The sequence below is a fragment of the Delphinus delphis genome, chromosome 10, assembly GCF_949987515.2.
Source record: "Delphinus delphis chromosome 10, mDelDel1.2, whole genome shotgun sequence".
In the NCBI taxonomy this organism is placed as follows: Eukaryota; Metazoa; Chordata; class Mammalia; order Artiodactyla; family Delphinidae; genus Delphinus; species Delphinus delphis.
In genome coordinates this window covers 41099582-41121713 of record NC_082692.2, presented here as the reverse complement: position 1 = coordinate 41121713, position 22132 = coordinate 41099582, and the positions used below count along the sequence as shown (strand labels likewise).

General features: G+C 47.4%; 2 protein-coding genes across 2 annotated transcripts; both read right to left on the bottom strand.

The window, feature by feature from the left end:
• Positions 1 to 2832: 2832 nt before the first annotated feature.
• Positions 2833 to 15063, bottom strand: TAP2 (transporter 2, ATP binding cassette subfamily B member). The gene is made up of 12 exons (XM_060022052.1): positions 14962 to 15063; positions 14354 to 14854; positions 14159 to 14273; positions 11779 to 11909; positions 11343 to 11548; positions 10578 to 10775; positions 10294 to 10422; positions 8190 to 8378; positions 7879 to 8052; positions 7537 to 7696; positions 3885 to 4021; positions 2833 to 3584 (listed from the first exon to the last, which is right to left on the bottom strand). The coding sequence occupies exons 1-12, from the start codon at positions 15023 to 15025 to the stop codon at positions 3354 to 3356; spliced, it is 2235 nt and encodes a 744-aa protein (XP_059878035.1). The 5' UTR covers positions 15026 to 15063; the 3' UTR covers positions 2833 to 3353.
• A 1985-nt stretch (positions 15064 to 17048) lies between these two features.
• On the bottom strand, positions 17049 to 21828 carry PSMB8 (proteasome 20S subunit beta 8). The gene is made up of 6 exons (XM_060021345.1): positions 21659 to 21828; positions 19775 to 19922; positions 19504 to 19615; positions 18319 to 18448; positions 17740 to 17944; positions 17049 to 17340 (listed from the first exon to the last, which is right to left on the bottom strand). Exons 1-6 carry the CDS (start codon positions 21803 to 21805, stop codon positions 17252 to 17254), a joined length of 831 nt encoding a protein of 276 aa, XP_059877328.1. The 5' UTR covers positions 21806 to 21828; the 3' UTR covers positions 17049 to 17251.
• Positions 21829 to 22132: the final 304 nt, after the last annotated feature.

Sequence of the window (22132 nt, the reverse complement as noted above, 5' to 3'; positions counted from 1 at the left end):
GTAAATTTCAGAACTGGGAATTTAGGGAGCTGCTATTTGTAATAACAGGGAGCGAGAATATATACATATATATGCTTAAATATACAGTACATTGTTTCTCTGGAAGGAGAAAGCTTGAAGTATGCATCGCCAAAGCAAGGGGTACTGGCAAACTGTGGGGAAGGATGGGAGTGAAGCTTTCCTCCATAGACCATGTTGTGCTTTTTGAATTGTAAACCACATTAATTAACGTATTGCTTATTCACATGAATTGTATCTTTAAAAAAGAGAATAGTAAGAGGGTAAGTGGATACAGGCAGTATAGCAAACTCTTTTGAGGAGTTCTGTTGTAAAGTTAGGCAAAGTCCACCTCTTCCTAGCTCTGTGTCCCAGGCAAGTGAGTAAATGTTTCTAAATCTCCACTCTCATTCTTAGAATTGGGATAGTGACACCTGCCACATGGGATTATCTTAAAGATAAAGTAAGATGGTATATGGCAGGCACTTAGCACAGCAGAAGCACACAGAGGGCACTCCGTGAATGACTATCGTTGATACTGAATTATTACAATTCATAAAAGCCCTTGAAACTCTAGGTTGAAGACTCAGTCTTTCCTAGGGCCAGCAGGTGGCATCGGACCCAAGTGAACGGATGCTCCTTTCACTCAGCGCCCAAAACAGATTTTTGTTTTCCTTATTCCCTTGTCCTTTCCCCCGCAAATTCTGACTCCACACTTCCTTCTCCTGAACCACGACTGCCGTGCAGACTACAAGTGGCTGCCCCACTCGGCTGGAGTGTAAAGTACTTTAAGTTCAATGTTATTCCCGCACTGGGCAGAGCAGACGGGGCGGGAGGTTGTTTGGGGCTCCAAAGTAATCTGAGAGTTTCCTAAGGTTCCTCCTCTCCATTCATATCTCGCTTTGGAAAGAGTAGTACATGGCTGAGCAGGAAAGGCAATGAAGGTAAGTGACAAGAAGAAGGGGAAATTAAGGGGCGGAAGTCAAATGGTGATGGGTAGTAGGAGGGGGAAATGAAAAGAACTCTGGACAAATCAGAATTACTAATGTCTGTGGTTACCAGGCAGACCACACTTGTAAGATTTGTTGAGCACTCTGTCGGGGAACATTGTTCTGTGTCCCTGAAATAAGGCGTACCTGGAAGTTTCCCTGAGATAACAAGTTTTCACGACCGCCTATGATCCTAAGTTCTGCTGTATCTTCCCATACTGCCCATCAGGATGCCTGAGTTTTCCTCCCAGCTCTGTCACTGATTAGCTGTGTGATTTCAGGCCACTTTCCCTATCTGTAAAGTAAGATTTGACAGCTATACTATTTTTAAGATGTCTTCCAAGTTTAAAGTATTTTGAGTCAATGGGTATAATTTGTACTGAGGACATCAAAGATTAATACATCTTCTTCTGTGAGGACTATAGTTTCCATAAGGTAGGGAGATACAGAAATTATCATTCCTACTTTATAAATAGAAGGAGGACATTTGGTGGGGAGGGGAAGGAATCAGGCCAGCCTTCTCTCTCTCCCAATGCTTATTTCACCCTTGGTGAAATTTGAGAGATAAACAGGTGTGGAGAAGTAGGACAGCAGCAGGATGAAGCAAAGGTTTATCTGCACCAGAAGTTCCTTACTCTGGCCTCACCTTGCTCCCAACAGTGGCCAGGCAGAAGAACAAAACAAAAACAAAAACAAAAATATCTGGTGAGTTCATTGCTAGCCGGGAAAGTACCTGCTATTTCTGGGAAAGTGAAAGTTTCAACTTCCTAGAATAGGAACCGTCCACTTTAAGACCCTTCCAATAACCAGTGACGTGCACAGCTTTGGACTTTCCACGATTTGTATGTGTACGGAGGATTAAGATGGAAGACAGTAGAGGAAGGAGATTTATTCATTTACCCAACAAACATTTATTTATTGTCCACTATGAATGGAGCCCTGTGCCAGGTAGTAGATATAAAGCTTAATAAGATAGACAGCCTCCCCCGCAAGGGCTCATGGTCTCGTGGAAAGACAGAGGTCTACAGTGGGCGGTGGAGAGTTTAATAGGGACTGTGAGAGGTAAGCCCCAGCAGCAGCGCAACAAGAGCACGTAGAAAGGGCACTTTCTCCAGACTGAGAAGATAAAGCAAGGCTTCTTGGGAGACTTGAATCCTGAGTGGAATCTTAAAGAACTGGGGCAAATCCAGGAGCATCGTTCACCGAATGGCAGGAAACAACATACTCAGAGGCACAAAGGCATCAGGAGGGCAGGAAGTTTGTTGTGGATAGAACTTAATCCAACAAGAAAGGGTGAGACAAACGGGCTAGAAAAACTGTCTCTGAGGAAGATGTGAGCAGAAAAAGGGGTGAAGACACAGGGAGGATTTTACAGGAGTGACATCGTCTTATGCGTCTTTTAGAAAGAATGACTTTGTGAACAATGGCTGGAAGAGGTGCACCAACGGTAGGGGAACCTCTCTGAATATGAGATCATCTCACACTATGAATGAAAGTTACAAGAACGAGATCAGAGAGAAGATAAGGGATTCAGAGCTTTTCGGAGCTAGAAGTGAAAAAGCTTTACTTGATCTGATTATAAAGTAGATTATGACACAAGATGCAATATAATGTATTGGCTGAGAGCGTGGACTCTGGGGTCAGGCCTGGATTCCAAGTCCAATTCCACCACTGTGCAACCTTGGGAAAGTCCTTTAATCTCTTTGAGACTCAGTATTCTCATCCATAAAATGGGGATAATAACTAACAATCTCAAAGGGCTGAGGATAAGGATTAAAAATGATAATACATGAAAAAGGCTTAGCATAGTTCCTACTCTGTACACAGTACACAGTACAGTACACAGTAACTCGTCAATACTTTATTCATACTGTTAATTAGGGAACAGTCCTCTGTCCCACCATACCCTAGCTCCCCAACAAAATATCAGGTCCTGGTGGGAATGGGGAAGGATACAGAAAGGCAAACTCATGAATATTTATGTCATACTGGTTAATATGTATCTCAAAGAACAATTCAAAGGCTAAGACGGCCAGCAAAATAGTCCCTGTGATTATCTCTGGGATGTGAAACAGTGTGCAGCTTTACTTTTCTCCTTCCTACCTGTCTCTACATTTCCCATATGAATGTGTGCTATTTATATAAGGAAAAAATATTTTGAAATGTACTTATGATGCCACAGTACAGTACTCAGCACCAGGCAAAGCTCTGTTCATCAAGGAAATAAGGTCCCTGGATACAGAAAGCAACCTCCTGCCCTCCCATGGCCCCAACAAAAGTACACATGGTCTAAATCTCCATCATCGGGCCTCCAGCTCCAAAAACAACCACCCAGGGGAACACCCCCAGGGAAAGCCAAAGCAGGAGCTACTCTGGGTCACTGAGATGGCCCTGAGAAGGCTCCAGCATCTCTGGGGTCTCAGTCCTCCTGTTCTGCTGCACCAGGCGGGAGTAGAGGTCCTGCCCCTCCATGAGCTGCTCATGCTCCTTCAGCTCTCCCTGGCTCAGCACCAGGATCTGGTCGGCGTTCAGAACCGTGTGCAGCTTGTGGGCGATCACCAGCACCGTGCGGTCCCCGCGAGCTTTCCAGTCCTGCAGCTGAAGGGGGAGGATCATAACACCTCAGAAAGATAAGAATGAGATGGACGCCACGGCCCCACTGGGCACCATCTCTAGTGACTTAGGGTAGAGAAGGCATGAAACACGAGAAGATAAGACAGAACGGGAGGGAAAGGTCTGCGCTGCCCTCCTCTCTCAGAGGGGCTGTGGCAGCTGGAGGATGGGACGGGAGACATGGCGGCATCAGGGATGTCCCCACACCACCCCCACATAGCCTCCATTCCATCCCAGCCCTAAGAAAGGTCCCACCGCCCCTGCCCCTCCGAGCCCAGTACTCACAGCCTGCTCACACTCCACGTCCAGGGCACTGGTGGCTTCATCCAGGATGAGGACCCGGGGGTCCCTCACAAGGGCCCGGGCGATGGCCAGACGTTGCTTCTGTCCCACAGCCAACTGGTTCCCTTTCTCCCCAACCTCTGAGGAAACCGAGAAATCCCTCTCCTCACACACAGGTGACCACGAAAACATCCTCCTCACAAGCACAGCTGGTATTTCCACAGCCAACAATTAGGCGGATGAGGGCCCGGAGTAGGGGAGGGACCTCTAGGGCTGCCCGTGTAAATATGCATCATCACCCTGCCCTGCTCTCCAGGAACAAAGGCTCCTGAGCTGGACAGGCAGCTACAGAACTCATGATGCTGGGGAGGGAGGTGAGTGGGTTTGGCTGAAGGTACCTGTATCCCTAAAGCAATTAGAGGAAGAAGAACAAAAAACCCCAAAGTTAGCAGAAGGAAAGAAATCATAAAGTTCAGATCAGAAATAAATGAAAAAGAAATGAAGAAAGCGATAACAAAGATCAATAAAACTAAAAGCTGGTTCTTTGAGAAGATAAACAAAATTGATAAACCATCAGCAAGAATCATCAAGAAAAAAAGGAAGAGGACACATATCAATAGAATTAGAAATGAAAAAGGAGAAGTAACAACTGACACTGCAGAAATACAAAGGATCATGAGAGATTACTACAGGCAACTCTATGCCAATAAAATGGACAACCTGGAAGAAATAGACAAATTCTCAGAAAAGCACAACCTTCCGAGACTGAACTAGGAAGAAAGAGAAAATGTAAACAGACCAATCACAAGCACTGAAATTGAAACTGTGATTTAAAATCTTCCAACAAACAAAAGCCCAGGTCCAGATGGCTTCACAGGCGAATTCTATCAAATATTTAGAGAAGAGCTAACACATATCCTTCTCAAACTCTTCCAAAATATAGCAGAGGGAGGAACACTCCCAAACTCATTCTACGAGGCCACCATCACCCTGATACCAAAACCAAAGATGTCACGTCTTTGTTGATGTGACAGAAAAGAAAGAAAACTACAGGCCAATATCACTGATGAACAGAGATGCAAAAATCCTCAACAAAATACTAGCAAACAGAATCCAACAGCACATTAAAAGGATCATACACCATGATCAAGTGGGGTTTATTCCAGGAATGCAAGGATTCTTCAATATATACAAATCAATCAACGTGATACACCATATTAACAAATTGAAGGAGAAAAAGCATATGATCATCTCAATAGATGCAGAAAAAGCTTTCGACAAAATTCAGCACCCATTTATGATAAAAAACCTCCAGAGAGTAGGCATAGAGGGAACTTACCTCAACATAATAAAGGCCATATATGACAAACCCACAGCCAACATCGTTCTCAATGGTGAAAAACTGAAACCATTTCCACTAAGATCAGGAACAAGACAAGGTTGCCCACTCTCACCACTATTATTCAACATACTTTTGGAAGTTTTAGTGACAGCAATCAGAGAAGAAAAAGAAAAAAAGGGAATATAAATCAGAAAAGATGAAGTAAAACTGTCACTGTTTGCAGATGACATGATACTATGCATAGAGAATCCTAATGATGCTACCAGAAAACTACTAGAGCTAATCAATGAATCTGGTAATGTAGCAGGATACAAAATTAATGCACAGAAATCTCTTTCACTCCTATACACTAATGATGAAAAATCTGAAAGAGAAATTAAGGAAACACTCCCATTTACCATTGCAACAAAAAGAATAAAATACCTAGGAATAAACCTACCTAAGGAGACGAAAGACCTGTATGCAGAAAACTATAAGACACTGATGAAAGAAATTAAAGATGATAAAGACAGATGGAGAGATATACCATGTTCTTGGATTGGAAGAATCAACATTGTGAAAATGACTATATCACCCAAAGCAATCTACAGATTCAATGCAATCCCTATCAAACTACGAATGGCATTTTTCACAGAACAAGAAAAAAAAATTGCACAATTTGTATGGAAACACAAAAGACCCCGAATAGCCAAAGCAATCTTGAGAAAGAAAAACGGAGCTGAAGGAATCAGGCTCCCTGACTTCAGACTATACTACAAAGCTACAGTAATCAAGACAGTACGGTACTGGCACAAAAACAGAAATATAGATCAGTGAAACAGGATAGAAAGCCCAGAGATAAACCCACGCACATATGGTCACCTTAACTTTGATAAAGGAGGCAAGAATATACAATGTAGAAAAGACAGCCTCTTCAATAAGTGGTGCTGGGAAAACTGGACAGCTACATGTAAAAGAATGAAATTAGAACACTCCCTAACACCATACACAAAAATAAACGCAAAGTGGATTAAAGACCTAAATGTAAGGCCAGACACTATAAAACTCTTAGAGGAAAACATAGGCAGAACACTCTATGACATAAATCACAACAAGATCCTTTTTGACCCACCTCCAAGAGAAAGGGAAATAAAAACAAAAATAAACAAATGGTACCTAATGAAACTTAAAAACTTTTGCACAGCAAAGGAAACCATAAACAAAACCAAAAGACAACCCTCAGAATGGGAGAAAATATATGCAAATGAAGCAAATGACAAAGGATTAATCTCCCAAATTTACAAGCAGCTCAGGCAGCTCATTATCAAAAAAACAAACAACCCAATCCAAAAATGGGCAGAAGACCTAAATAGACATTTCTTTGAAGATATACAGATTGCCAACAAACACATGAAAGGATGCTCAACATCAGTAATCATTAGAGAAATGCAAGTCAAAACTACAATGAGGTATCACCTCACACCGGTCAGAATGGCCATCATCAAAAAATCTACAAACGATAAATACTGGAGAGGGTGTGGAGAAAAGGGAACCCTCTTGCACTGTTGGTGGGAATGTAAATTGATACAGCCACTATGGAGAACAGGATGGAGGTTCCTTAAAAAACTAAAAATAGAACTACCATATGACCCAGCAATCCCACTACTGGGCATATACGCTGAGAAAACCATAATTCAAGAAGAGTCATGTACCACAATGTTCACTGCAGCTCTGTTTACAATAGCCAGGACATGGAAGCAATCTAAGTGTCCTTCGACAGATGAATGGATAAAGAAGATGTGGCACATCTATACAATGGAATATCACTCAGCCATAAAAAGAAATGAAATTGATTTATTTGTAGTGAGGTGGATGGACCTAGAGTCTGTCATACAGAGTGAAGTAAGTTAGAAAGAGAAAAACAAATACCGTATGCTAACACATATATATGGAATCTAAAACAAAGGTTCTGAAGAACCTAGGGGCAGGACAGGAATAAAGACACAGATGTAGAGAATGGACTTGAGGACACAGGGAGGAGTAAGGGTAAGCTGGGACAAAGTGAGAGAGTGGCATGGACATATAAACACTACCAAATGTAAACAGATGGCTAGTGGGAAGCAGCAGCATAGCACAGGGAGATCAGCTCGGTGCTTTGTGTCCACATAGAGGGGTGGGATAGGGAGGGTGGGAGGGAGACGCAAGAGGGAGGGGATATGGGGATATATGTATACGTATAGCTGATTCACTTTGTTATAAAGCAGAAACCAACACACCATTGTAAAGCAATTATACTCCAATAAAGATGTTAAAAAAAAAAAAAAAAGAAGGTACCTGTATCAAGTCCATGCTTCATTTCCTTTATGAACTCCTCCACTCTGGCCGCCCGTGCAGCAGCCAGCACCTTCTCATCGCTGCAGCCCTTCAGCCCATAAGTGATGTTGTCCCTCACCGAACCCGAAAACAGCACAGGCTCCTGCCCGACCAAAACCACCTGGGCAGAGGCGACAGGAGCAGAGGACCATGTGGAAACCCCCAAGGCAGGGACCCTCCTTTCCTCCTCGCCTACCTACCTCACAATGGACTCCTTGTGTTTCTTCCCCCGTCTCCACCCCCTGCTCTCCACACATACTTCTTCCATCCAATCTGCAATCCCTCTCCTTCCTCCCCACCCACCTGTTGGTGTAGGTAGTGGCGCTCATACTGGGAGATGGGCTCCCCATCCAGCAGCACCTGCCCCTCGGTGGGCTGGTACAGATTCTGCAGCAGAGCAGCTACTGTGCTCTTTCCAGATCCACTGGGCCCCACCAGTGCGGTCATCTTCCCAGGAGGCAGGGTGAAAGTCAGACCCTAGAAAAGCCAGGAAAGAGTTAGGGGCCTGCCTGTTTGCCCTCCCTCTCCTCTTCTTTCTATCAGAGAAGGATAAGCTTCTCATCACTCAGGGCGTGAGGGGCCCAGATTCCCTCCCTGGGGTCTCCGTTGGGCACCTTGAGCACAGGCTGGTCAGGGCGATTGGGATACACAAAGAAGACGTTCTGGAATTCCATCAGGCCCCGCAGAGTGGGCGGGGCCAGTGTCCCAGTTGGAGGCAGATTTGGCTTTCGGTCCAGGTAGCAGAACACCTTCTCTGCAGCCCCCACATTGCTCAGCATGTCCCCAAACATGTACACCAGGGTCTGCAAAACAGGAAGGCAGGGGTCAGCCAAGCAAAGGAAGCTCCACCAGGAACCAACTTCCCAACTCCTCACACCCTCCCTGTCACACTCCACCCCAGCCATGCTTCTCCCCTCATCCAAAAAAGATTCCCTACCTTTTATATATATAGATAGATAGATATAGATATAGATATATACACATATATATAGATATGTATATTTATTTATTTTTGGCTGCATTGGGTCTTCCTTGCTGCGCACAGGCTTTCTCTAGTTGCGGCAAGTGAGGACTACTCTTGGTTACGGTGCACAGGCTTCTCATTGCAGTGGTTGCTCTTGTTGCAGAGCACGGGCTCTAGGCACGCGGGCTTCAGTAGTTGTGGCACGTGGGCTCAGTAGTTGTGGCTCGTGGGCTCTAGAGCGCAGGCTCAGTAGTTGTGGAGCACGGGCTTAGTTGCTCCGTGGCATGTGCGATCTTCCCGGACCAGAGATCAAACCCGTGTCCCCTGCATTGGCAGGCGGATTCTTAACCACTGCGCCACCAGGGAAGTCCTGATGCCCTACTGTTAATGTGCGATTTTTTTTTTTTTTTTGCCCGTGCCACAGGGCATGTGGGATCCTGTTTCCCTGACCAGCGATCAAACCCGTGCCCCCTGCAGTGGAAGCATGGAGTACTAACCACTGGACCGCCAGGGAAGTCCCCTTAATGTGCAATTTGCTTGAATTTCAAAGGGGCACCAATACCCCATTATTCCAATTTGCCAGGTAAAGGATGGAGACCAGAGTCCTTCCATCCCCAGACCTTTCCAGTTACTCGTACACAGCTCTGTCTGGCCGAGTTACACAGGGAACTCCTTAAAAGCGGGTGCTGTGCCCACCTCCTCTTTGCAGATGCCAGACTGCTTTGCACAGCTCTCCACCCATAAAAGATGTTTAATCCGTGTCTACGAAACTTATAAAGCCCAAGATCCAGTAACTAATTATTTTTGAAAACTGGTAAATATAGGAAGGAACTAAACACTTACTGTGCCTTTCCTAATCAAACTGTACCACTTGGCAACCAAACAGTAGATGAGGACACATCTCCCTTGAGACATGCATCTAATAAATAAGGAATGGGGGAGTATCACCGTTTTGCCACCACAAATGATTTAATGGATCTAAGCTTTACTGGTTGCTGTCACCACAAATGTATATGAGAGAGAGAAAGAGATCAGTGTAATATATACCTCTATGAAAAATGTGAAAATCTGATCATTGACTTGCATTTGGTGAAGTTGTTGTTAATTCTCTTGCTGTGGCCATGGCTTTGTGGTTACATGTATTTTAATGTTTACATGTAGTGATACATATTTACAGATGAAACCGTATCTTGGATTGCTTCAAAATAATATGGGGGGAGGGAAGTGGGTGGGGTTACAGATTAAATAAGATTGGCCATGAATTGGTAATTGTTAAAACAGATGCTGGGGGATAAACAACAAGGTCCTATCGTATAGCAGAGAGGACTATATTCAATATCCTATGATATATACACACTACTATATAGAAAATAGATAACTAATAAGGACCTACTGTGTAGCACAGGGAACTCTACTCAATACTCTGTAAAGACCTACATGGGAAAAGAATCTAAAAAAGAGTGTATATATGTATAACTGATTCACTTTGCTGTACACCTGAAACTAACACAACACTGTAAATCAACTATACCCCAATATAAAACAAAAATTTTTAATAAAATAAAAAAAAAGTTAAAAAAAAAACAGATGTTGGGTACATGGGGGTTCACATTATAGTTTTTTTCTCTTTTATTGCCCATGTTTGAAATTCTCTATCACAATGAGTTGGGGTTATTTCAGTTTGTTGTTTTTTTTTAAGGGGAACAAATAGAAGACAAAGCGGGAAAAGAGAGCCTGCACAGCTCCTGACTCACTTCCACGTGGTTGCCCACGTCCTCCTGGTAGAGCAGAAAGGAGATCAGCCCGCCCTGGGTGAGGTCCCCAGCCAGGATCTGCTGCAGCCCACGTCTCAGCAATATAACCTTCATTGCCAAGTGCAGCATCTGGAGGGAGAAGGAAAGGGAGCCTGAGAATCTTCCATTCTTTGGCCTCCCTGCCCCTATGACACTGAGCGACCCCCAGACCAGCTGTAGGAAGAGGACCATCACTTTCCCTGCCCCCTCCCTGAGCCCTTCCTCCAGCCACTCAGCCTCCTCACCCTCCTTAAGAGGCAGTAGAGGGCCTTTTCCAGATCTCGTCGCCACCACAGCTGCCGGCATCGGTCAAGAGCCTCCTTATAGCGACGGACCTCTTGCTCCTCCGCCCCAAAACTGCGCACAGTCTGCAGCCCTCCAACTGCCTCACGTACCACCTGTCCTGCTTTCGCCACAGCATCCTGGATCTCCTGAAGGACTGCCTGGAAAAGTGGGGCAGGAGATAGGAGGGGCTGATTCGGCAGAAGACAGCCGACCCCCGCGTCTCATTCCAGCCCTTGGAACGCTCTCTTCACGCTAAGTGAAGCAAGTCAGACAGAGAAAGACAAATATTATATGATATCATTTACATGTGGAATCTAAAAAAATAATACAAATGAATCTGCATACAAACAGAAACAGACTCACAGACGTAGAAAACAAACTTATGGTTACCAAAATTGGGGGAAGGGGGGGAGTGGATAAATTAAGAGTTTGAGATGAACAGATACAAACTACTAACACAAAATAGATAAGCAACAAGGAGTTACTGTATAGCACAGGGAACTACATTCAACATCTTTTAATAACCTATAATGAAAAATAACCTGAAAATCTCTCTCTCTCTCTCTCTCTCTCTTCCCCGCCACCTCTCTTCCCACCCCACTCTCTGTCACACACACACACAAAGTCCCAGAGGGTCATGGACCTTCTGAAGCCTCTAAGGGCCTGGAGAAGTCCTCTAGGAGAACTTTCTTCTTCCCTGGGGATTCCCTAGCATCCACACGTACCTGATGGCGAGCACTGTACATCTTTTCAGCCGCTGTCATTAGAGGCACCTCAAGCAGAGAAAGGAGGGTGAGTCGAGGTGACAGGTTGAGCATGAAGCTGTAAACTCCCAGCACTTTCACCAGGCTTCGAGACAGCACGTTGGCATTAAGAGGAAGCCAGTTACTCATCAGTTTGGTATCCGAGCTCAGCCGGGAATTCAGCTCCCCTGGGCAGGACAAAGCAGGTGAGGAAACCACATGTTGTAATGCAGAACCCCCAGAAACTCCCTCCTGAGCTCCCAATCTCACACAGCCCTCCCTCCCTGCAGACTGCCTCTCTACATGGTCCCCAAAGAGAGAAAAACAGCTCCAGGCCTTGGCACCAGGGATGCAGGGGGAGGGCAGTGGAGGGGAAAGGAAGTCCTGGCGGACCCCAGACCTGGACTCCAGGCCCTACCTGTCTTAGTCTCCTGGAAGAAAGCAAGGTCCTGGCACAGGAGGGAGGAGAAAAGCAGCTCCCGGACCCGCAGGTTGATTCTGGACATGATGAAGGTGAAGGTGCTTCCTCGGCAGCCTGCAGACAGTGAACTGCGGGGAAGGAGGGCGGCAGAGGATGAAGAGGAGAGATGCAGAGAAGGACGGAGGGAGAGAGAGAAGCAGAGGAGAAAGCATGCGAAGAAAACAAATACAAAGTTGGGGGCAGTATATCATGAGAGCAGAAGAGAAACAAATAAGAGAGAGGGAGACACAAGGGGCAGGAATCAACAGACGAAGAGAAAAGAGGACACAGTGAGCCAGCTGTGGGAACCACATCATAACACAGACAGATTCACCAGCATCACTAGTTCATTCTGTTCTAGACAGGAGGGAACAGTACAATAGAAATGGAAAGATGCTGTGAAGGGAAAGAGCCTATGGCTTGCTTCTGACCTGGTCTCTCTCAGGGCCATCCCTCCAGCTTTCCCCTTGGTCTTGGTCTCCTTCCTCCACCCCCAACGTCCTTCTTCTTACTTCCAGATATTGATACTTTCTTGTGGGAACTGTAGCAATGGACTCCCTGCCCTCCCATCTCCAAAGCCCTGGGATCCTGCTGTTCTCCCTCTCCACTGTCCTTGGGATTGGAAAATTCCTCTTAGACCAAGTGAATTTTTACAGTCAAACTCAAAGGAAAACTGTGAAAGCGCAAAGGCAGGAACTGTACAAAATATGGGTTTCTAATACAAATCTAATGACCATGTTGAGAGGGCTGCTGGCATACTCAGACATCAAATGGTGAGGGTTTGGACTTTGGTGATCACAGTGAGAACGGAGAGAAAGGAGCCATAGGAGCACGTTTTGAGTGTGGCAAATGCAAGAACGTGAGAAAGGCAGCGACGACGCTGGTGCTTGGAGCGGAGGATACTGATGGTTTCATGAATGGGAATAAGAAGAGGGAGGCATTTTCAAGGAGACCAGGAGGGAGTGGGATGCACTTGGAGTTCTGGGTGCATGGAGTCTGAGGTGACAGGGCGTCATCCAATGGGAACGTCAAGGAGGCCTCTGGATTACAAGACTGGAGCTGGATGTGGGAATGTGGATGTGGGAATGTCCTGCAGACGTGAGCTGCATTAGCTCAACAGGAAAAATGTTCTTAAAGATCAAAGAACTGAGTCCTGAGAAAAGTCCATAATTAAGGATCCAGAGGAGGACGGTTCTCCAGAAGAGGCAGAGTGGACTGGAAAGTAGAAAGGGAGTTCATAAAAGCTACCTGAAGAACAAGATCAATCATAAGAGATTGTTCTGGGACTTCCCTGGTGGTCCAGTGGTTAAGACTCCGAGCTCCCAATGCAGGGGGCCCAGGTTCAATCCCTGGTCAGGAAACGAGATCCCGCGTGCTGCAGCTGAGACACCATATGCCGCAACTAAGACCCAGCACAGACAAATAAATAAGATACATAAATAAATAATTTTTTTTAAAAAAAGAGATTGTTCTGATGCCAGATGCTACAGACACATAGAGAGCTGAGGGCTGATTTTTTTTTTTAAAGCAGCAGCTTGATCATTAAGAAGTTCACTTTTAAGTAGTTTCAGCAAAGAGTAGTAAGTATGAAATAATGAAGAACTGGTTTTTGAGGGATTCTAAATGAAGTATGACCATATCAAAGGAGCAGGATCAAGCAGCCGGCTGGTATTTGGGGAAGGCTAGTGAGGTACTCGCACGACCCTGAGAATGAGCACCTCCTTAAATTTTGCAGCCTAGGTGCCTGACTCACCTCATCCTAGTCCCAGCCCTATCAAGCAGTTAGTTAATTAGTTACTTAGTTTGTAGACAGCGGACTCCTGGCTACGTCTTAAAACAGAAGGAAAAGTAAATGAAGTGGAAAAGAGTAAAGATGCTGGAAAGAAAGGTGACAAGCCTCAGAGTAAGATCTTCCAGGAGAGACAAGATGACTTAAGGACGAAGAGTCAGGAGGAAGAAACATGCCCACCCTGACAACTGGATAACTGTGGAAACAAACACAGGGTGGGAGGTTGGAGACAGAAAAGAGAAATGGAACTTCATGGAGATAAAAATGTTGAGAGGTAACTGAGAGACATTCCATTCGACACATAAACACCTTTTGTACTACATTCACTCCTATCCGTAACTATAATAAGTAATATAAACTTTGAAGATGTTGGAGCCACGTGGTGAACGGAGGAATAAATGAGTGGATGCATGACACAGAATGGTGAATGAACAAATACAGATATTTTAGTTTAAGTATTTTGTGCTTTGGGCACCAGAGGGTCTGAAAACAGTTAGGAAAGTGAGGGCCCCTGTAAAAACTGGGGGCTAGCAAATCACCATCACCTACCTCCCAACAGAGAAGAGACACATGAAAAAGATGGCGCTGGCAAAGGCATCAGGATCAAAATCACCTCCCAGGATGTCAATCACAAGACCAAAATAGTAAGAGATTAATGTCTCACCTGCGGGAGGACAACAGTGAATGTGCTGGTGCCCAGGGCCTTTTCCCACCTCCAAGTCACAGCGCCCTCTCCCGACTCACCCAACACGGCAACAGCGAGGAAGAAGAAGGCCACACCCAGGAAAGGCAGGTCTGGCCTTGAGAGCTTCAGCAACCTCCACATCAAGGCTCTGTTGTTCTCCTGGCCCTGCTCCCTCTCCCGGGCTCCTGGAGGGCTCAGCACAGCCCACACGCCCCAGCTCAGCCCTGCCGCTCCGTAACCCAGCAGCAGCCAGCTCCACGGGGCTGAAGCCGCCCTGGCTGGGGGAGCACTCAAGGTCCCCGGGACCAGGGCCCGCAGGGAGAGAAACAGAGGGGTCACCAGGCAGAGGGGGGGCAGCAGTGCTCCCGCAAACCTCAGCAGCCCTCCCAGCCTCAAAAGCCACCAAAGCCCTCCCAGTCGCAAGGTGCCTTCTAGCCACAGGCCTGGAAGCCCGCGGGGAAGCAGAGCCCCCAGGGTCCCCTGCAGCAGCCAGAGTAACGCCCAGTCGGCCAGCAGCAGGAAGGCCCAGGGTCTCAGGTCAGGGAGCCGCATGGCGAGATCTAGGGGTAGAAGGTGAGAAACGACAGAGGTGAGTCCCAATCCTTGTCCCCACTCCTCCCCACTCGCACTCCGCCGAACGCGTCCACGGGCTTCCCATTTTATTTACCCAGTGATACCCTGAAAGATGCCTGAAAAGTGCTTGGTCCTCTCCCTCCTAGGATCCCAGGCATTCGGCCTGACAGAGGGAGCTGGGAAGCCTGACCATCTGCAGCCTCATCCTCTAAAAAAAGACCCGTGACCCCCTCCCCCCACCCCGCCCCCGCCAGCCGCCCCCGCCGAGTTCCAAAGGGCCAGGCGGTCCCGCCCCGCTCCCTTGCTCCCGGGGTCCAGAAGGGCTGGAAGCCTGGGACGCGGAGTGGCTCGTGGATGGGCTGCGTCCCAGTTAGAGCTCCAGGTTCCCACGCGCACCAACTCACCGGAGGGGACTTCTGGGCTGCAGCTCGGAGGTCTTTCCTTTACGTGCCAGGGGCCGAGCTCTGAAGTGCCCTCGCGCCGCCTCCGCTTCGTTTCCCCTCTGTCGGCGGGCGAGGATCCCCGAGCCAGGGCGGCCGGGCTCCCTCGCCTTTCGCTTTCGCTTCCGCAGCCGGTGCCCGGTGCTGGGCCCGGCGGCCAGCAGGCGGCGCGCGACACCTGCAGCCCGCGGAACAGACCCCTGAGTCCTGCTCCACGTGCCAGGCCCCGGTTAGTCTCCACCCTCAGCAACAGTTACTCTGTCATAGGAAACGGCTGCAGTTTTTTAAATTGCCACTAAGTAAAATAGAGCTGTTTCGAGGATTGGGATGCTTTGTAATTGGAGAACCGCTGGATTTTCAGACCTCAGCTCTGAACCTATTTTGAGAACTGCCCTCTTTCCCAATCCAAGTTCCAGATGTAGGATCTTGGGGTTTAAAACAACAACAACTAACAAACAAACAAAACACACACACACACACACACACACACACACACACACACACACACACGAAACAGAGCCAGAGTCCAAGCGAGAAACACACAGGACTTCTATACAGAAGGCCCAGCTACTCTCACCAGGACCTAAGTGAGTTTCCACTTACAGATTCTGAGGGGAGAAGGCCCCCCACCACTGCACTTCTTCCCTGTCTTTCTCAACACAGCTCCTGAGCAGAGAGAGTGTTCAGACGCCTCTAGATTTATGCTTCAGATGATGGTGGAACCACCTTCCTCATATGAGGGAAGTAGATTTTGTTTCTTAGTTTAACACTGATCAGCACAGTAGTCAGGTTTCTATAGGTCCTGCCAGACCCAGAGCCCATCTATGGGGCAGGTAGATTGGTTTATTCCAGAAATAGCTCTTCTGGTTGAAACCACCTCCCAGACTCAACATATTCCCCAAGGGAGGGCCACGTGGATTCCAATGCACCCTTTTGAAATGTTATTGGCACGACTTCCATGGGTCACTTCAAATTTAGATTTGAAGTTAGAGGATTACTAAAACTTCTCCAACCCCGTCCATTCTGGGATTTTAAGGATCTCTCTCTAACGAAAAAGCTCCATGTTCAGCTGCTTCCTACTTACAAGCTCTTCCTTTGACGAACTCTCCTTGGAGAGGTGACAGTGTCCTGCTCCTTCCTGAAATCCCAGCGTGATTCAGAAAATCTCATTCTGTCTCATCTTTCTAACCTGGTTACCTTTTCCTCATATTTCCAACTTCAGCGAGTCCTCCTTATCTCCTCTTCCACTTCAATCACAGTCGTGTCATCTTGCAATGGAGTGTGACCCATCATGAAATGGAACCCCTAATGTCCATCTTTCCATGTAATATCCAATCTCTCCACGGGGTTATTTGAGATAAATGGGACCGTGTTTACGATTACCGCACACACGTGAGGAGGAAGCTTGTTCATCCTACTTTACCAAGTCAAAAACAGTTGTTCTAAGCACACTACACCCAGATACCCAAACCATTAACAACTGACTACACAGGAGCCTTCAGGCTGTGTGCCTAACCTGAATTAAATTGCACCTAAGTGTCCACAGACAATGTTGAACCTTCCTGAGGTCCTGGAGAGATGAAAGTGGAAGGAAAGCCCAGAAGAATATTTGATGAGACCCCATTTCTTAGGTAGGGGTTTGAGTCTCTTTTCTCAGGAAAAGTCTGTCTTTATTTCCTGATCCCTCCTCCCAACAAGCCCAGCCCAGAGCCCTCACAAGGCCACAACACAGAGGCTTTTATAACCGTTTTCCTTTATTGTGCTTGGTGGGACACCCAGAAGGTTGGGCTGGGGGTGATACTCACGGAGACAGAGAACACACAAAAGGATAAACTACACGCTGCCTCCCAGTGGCCCCTGGTTCTCTATCTCTGGGTCAGGTCAGGCCCCCCTTTCTCCTGGGGTGTAACCTGGCCCAGGTCCCCAAGTCCACCACTGCCACCATTACTGACTGGCCTCACGGTACTGGTACATCAGGTCACTGACGTCTGTACTTTCCACTTTCAACCAACCGTCCTCCTTCACGTGGTACACTGCAGGCAAAGGAGAAAGAACAGAGTCGGGCTTCCCTGGTGGCGCAGTGGTTGAGAGTCCGCCTGCCGATGCAGGGGACACGGGTTCGTGCCCCGGTCTGGGAAGATCCCACATGCCAGGGAGTGGCTGGGCCCGTGAGGTACCACAAAAAAAAAAAAAAAAAAAAAAGAACAGAGTCACCTTCCCTTCAGCAAGATCCTGCTAATGATGTTATGTTGAAGGCGACAACAGCAACACACATTCTCAAAGCCCTTATTATGGGGATTGCAATGCCCCCTTCAGGCTCTAAAAACCCGTTCCCTGCCACTCAGCCTCCCCCATGTCTCCCAATCTCAACCCCCCTCCTTCTTCCTCACTCCCCAGGGGCGTGGCAGGGGAGGAGGGCATTGGTCTCTTACTATTGACAACGCCTCCAGAATAGCTGTCTCGGTGGGTGGCATGAACAATTGCCCTTCGGCCCAGGTCACAGGCCTCTTCAATGCTAAGGTCAGGTCTATAGCCAGTATCCATGACCCCATAGGCATGGGAGCACCCACTACCGGTGGAGAACATATTTCCCGAGAGCCGAGTCCCATCTGCATCCACGTAGTAGAGTCCAGGCCCCTATAGGATGCAAGAAGGGTCTAGGTTGGAAGTGGAAAGGAAGTTGTTGGTAACAGTCAGATTCAAGTGTAAGCCATGAGAAGTGGACCAAAGACTTAGGCTGACCCCAGGAACATCTGAACTAGGAGAACACTGTGGGAACAATCATAGCACTTAAGGGAGGAAAAACAAACTTGGAATCAGCTATTTGATCCAAAGGGACAAGCTTATGAAACAATGGTCCACATCCAGACCCAGAAATTGCCAGTGGGTAACAGTTCTATAACCGAGTGTTCTCTGTGCCACGTACCCTGTAGGGGAGGGAGTGGGAGTGTAAGGTGGGGAAACTGACCTCTCATCCACATGTGGGAATATGGAGAAGGGAGGGGACTCACTTTCTTGTCCCAGCCACAGATCATGCTGCCCATGGAGAGGCCCATGCCCCGGTACTGGCACATCATGTTGGAGAGCAGTTTGGAGGCTGCAGACACAGAGATACGCTCACCATTCCGCAGATAGTACAGCCTGGGTGAGAACAGGAAGGTTCCAGGAGAGGACTTAGAGGTGACAGGAGAAGGCTAGCCCTCCTAGCAGCCCACTTGATGGGCAGAAAATGATTGAAGAGATAAGCATTTGAAAGGAGTGGTTTTGTAGGATCTAAGGATGGGGAAAGATTTGGAATGTATATAGAATTAACTTTTCTTTAGTTTTTGGCTATGTGGCATGTGAAGCACAGTTCCCTACCAGGGATGGAACCTGCGCCCTCTGCATTGGAAGGCGGAGTCTTAACCACTGGACCACCAGGGAAGTCGTCAAAACCACACAAAGAGGGCTTCCCTGGTGGCGCAGTGGTTGCGAGCCTGCCTGCCAATGCAGGCAACATGGGTTCGTGCCCCGGTCCGGGAAGATCCCACATGCCGCGGAGCGGCTGGGCCCGTGAGCCATGGCCGCTGAGCCTGCGCGTCCGGACCCCCGCAACGGGAGAGGCCACAACAGTGAGAGGCCCGCGTACCAGAAAAAAGAAAACAAAAAACAACAAAAAAAACACATAAAGAAATCCCAGTAGGGACTTCCCTGGTGGCGCAGTGGTTAAGAATCTGCCTGCCAATGCAGGGGACATGGGTTCAAGCCCTGGTCCAGTAAGATCCCACATGCAGCGAAGCAACTACGCCCGTGCGCCACAACTACTGAGCCTGCGTGCCACAACTACAGAAGTCCGCTCACCTAGAGCCCGTGCTCTGCAACAAGAGAAGCCACCGCAATGAGAGAAGCCCACGCACTGCAACGAAGACCCAATGCAGCCAAAATAAATAAATAAATAAATAAATTTTAAAAAAGAAATCCCAGTAAATGATAGGATCCCACCAGGGTCGATGCTATTGGTGCTAAATATTGATAATTGACAAATGATCTGGCTTCTTGGCAGGAGCACAGGCTGAGATTTGGGAGAAGGTTTTTAACCACCAAAAGGCTGTTTTGTGAAATATGACATTAGCACTAAGATGCTGGGGGCAGTTAGGAGCAGTGATCTGGAAGATGAAGAATCCAGGCTTAGAAGGGAGGTAAGGGGCTAGGCCTACCTGCACTCCTTCGCCAGCAGACGCTCCCAGTACTGACAGTCAGCTGCACAGCCAGACATGGTGCCAAGCAGGTAAGGGTTCATCTCAATCACCTTGTTCACCGTTAATGTGCCTGGAAGAAGATGGAGTTTGGGGAGAGGAGGAATGACCCCACAGCTCTCCCTGTGTGTCCTAAAACAATATCTGGTCCCACTTTGGTGTAGATGCTGGGCTCCTGCTGAGAGGAGGACCCAGCTCCCCAGATTCTGCCAGCTGGAGAACACACACTCACCAATGTAATTCCCAGCCGAGGCCCGAGAATCCACAGCCACAATCAGCCCATGCTGGAACTTGAAGGCCAGCGTGGTCGTGCCATGAGCCATCTCGATCTGAATGTTCCTTTCTCCATTCCCACCCAGGGACCGGAAGAATTCAGTGGGCTAAGGAGATAGAAAAGGCAGAGAAAGGGCCACTGAAAACTTCTGAAGCTGGGCACTCCAGGAAAAGAATGTAGAGGAAGGAGATACCCAGAAATTCTCCAACCACCAATAAATGAAACAGTTAATAACCTAGCTCTACAAGGAAATGGTTTGGGAGAAGGGAAAGAAGAGGCCATGACACCAACCTTTTCCATATGCCAGCACAATAGACTAAGTGCTACACTAGATTAACTTAGAACAATGGCTTTCAACTCTCATTTTGTATTAGAATTATCTGGGCAATTTTAAAACCTCCTGAGATTCTGATTCAGTTGGTCTTGGGTGGGACCTGGACACTGGTATTTTTTTTAATTGCCCTATAATTGATGTTAATGTGTAGCCGAGATATAGATGCATTTATTTAGGGCAGACTGTGTCTTGTAAGACAGCAGCATTCAGTGGAAATACTTCAAGTTTGTTTCAAGTTTAATTTTTAATATATTTGAACTATTAATTAATTAAAATAAAACATACAATCAGTTGTATTAACTACAAACGTTAAATCTCAGGATGAGCCAAGCTCATCTTAGCCTCAGGGTCTTTGCTGTTGGCCTGCAATACTTTGAAGCTTTGCCTGGATGGCTTCTTCTCTTTATTAAGGTTTCCACTCTGTTGCTCCTTTAGAGAGACCGTCTGTGAGTGTCTCCCAAAATACCTCCCCCAATTTCTTATCTCATTGTTTTTAAAGGTTTTCATTAAAACACTTTAATTTCCTGAAATTGTCTTATTTTCATTTGTTTTTTGTTGGCTTCCTTGCAAAATGTAAACAGAGATCTTGTCTGTCTTGTTTTAACATGTGTCTATCCCTAGCACAAGGAGTGGAGTTTGGCATATAGTAAGTACTCAATGAATATCTGTTGAATGAATGAATGAACGGCGAAAATTTAGTCCATCTGTTTATAAGCTAAACTGACTCTCCCAACTTTGAACACAAATTCTGTGTACCTTCCTTCCTAGAAAACTGGAAAAAGAACACACCTGGTACACAGGTAGAGGTATTCTGAATTCAGTTTAAAATAAAGGTGATTTGATAAAGCCTTCATTCGTAGCTGGGATTGTGACTCTTACTTGATGATAAAACCATGTTTCTGGAAAGTATTAATTGTGTTGTACAATAAATTGACATCTCTGATACATAAAAACAAAAGTGCTACCATAACTGAACATTTTAAGGGTGACTGTAATGGTTTTCCATTCATAGGTCATTTAACCCTCAGGAAAAACGTTTTATGAATATTATCCCCATTTTACAGAAGAGACACCCAAGACCTAGACTAAGGGACTTGATCCAAGGCACACAACTGTGAGTGGCTGAGCCCAGGCTAAACGCTCGAGTTCATAGGTTTTGCAAGACACTACACAGCCCCTGTATCATAGGATAGGCCCATGAGAAAAGCTTCGTGATTCGTTTGTGATGGAGAACGGGCAGGAAAGCTCTCCGGTCTCCCGATGGGAGCCCCCTTCCCGCTCACCTCTCCTTCTTTGTCCTAATCTGCACCTCCTAACCCTCAGGCGGCCAGCCCCCAAGTCCCACGTGGCCTCTTCCCTGGCTCCGGCCCTAGACCCTGGACGTGGCTCTGCTAGACTACAGGATGGCCCCCTCCGCATTTCCCCGCCTCCGGACAGTCTCAAGGAAGACCCTCCATTACTCTGCTCCCTCCTGCCCGCCTCCCACGGGATTTTCTTACAGCCCTGACCTGCATTCCCAGGGGGAGGGCGAGCTCCGGAGATCGCAGAGAGAAACTGTAGTGACCGGGGTCCGAGCGCTGCCGGCTTCCCGCGTGAGGGAAAGCCCAGTCCTCCCGCTGCCCGCGCGGGGCTCCGCACACGTCCAGCAGCGCCATGACCGCCCAGCACCCGGAGATCTGGCGGCTCTCGGAGGAGGAAGTGAAAGCGAAAGCCCGAAGCCTTAAGGGGAGGGAACCAGAATTTTTTCCACATCCCCCTGCCCTTCTCGAGAAGTGTCCAGTGGGCGTATGGGGACCAGGCGTATTATGCTGGGGACAGGCTTCTCTGATCCGCCTTCATGGAAATTAGGGAAACGGGGGTGATAGACTGCCAGAAGAAAGGAAGAAAGAGAGCGAGCAGCTCGAAAGCTCCCTGGGCGATGAGGTTACTGTAAGAGACACCGACAGGCTGGGGCATCCTCCGGGGACAGTTATGGGGTGGGC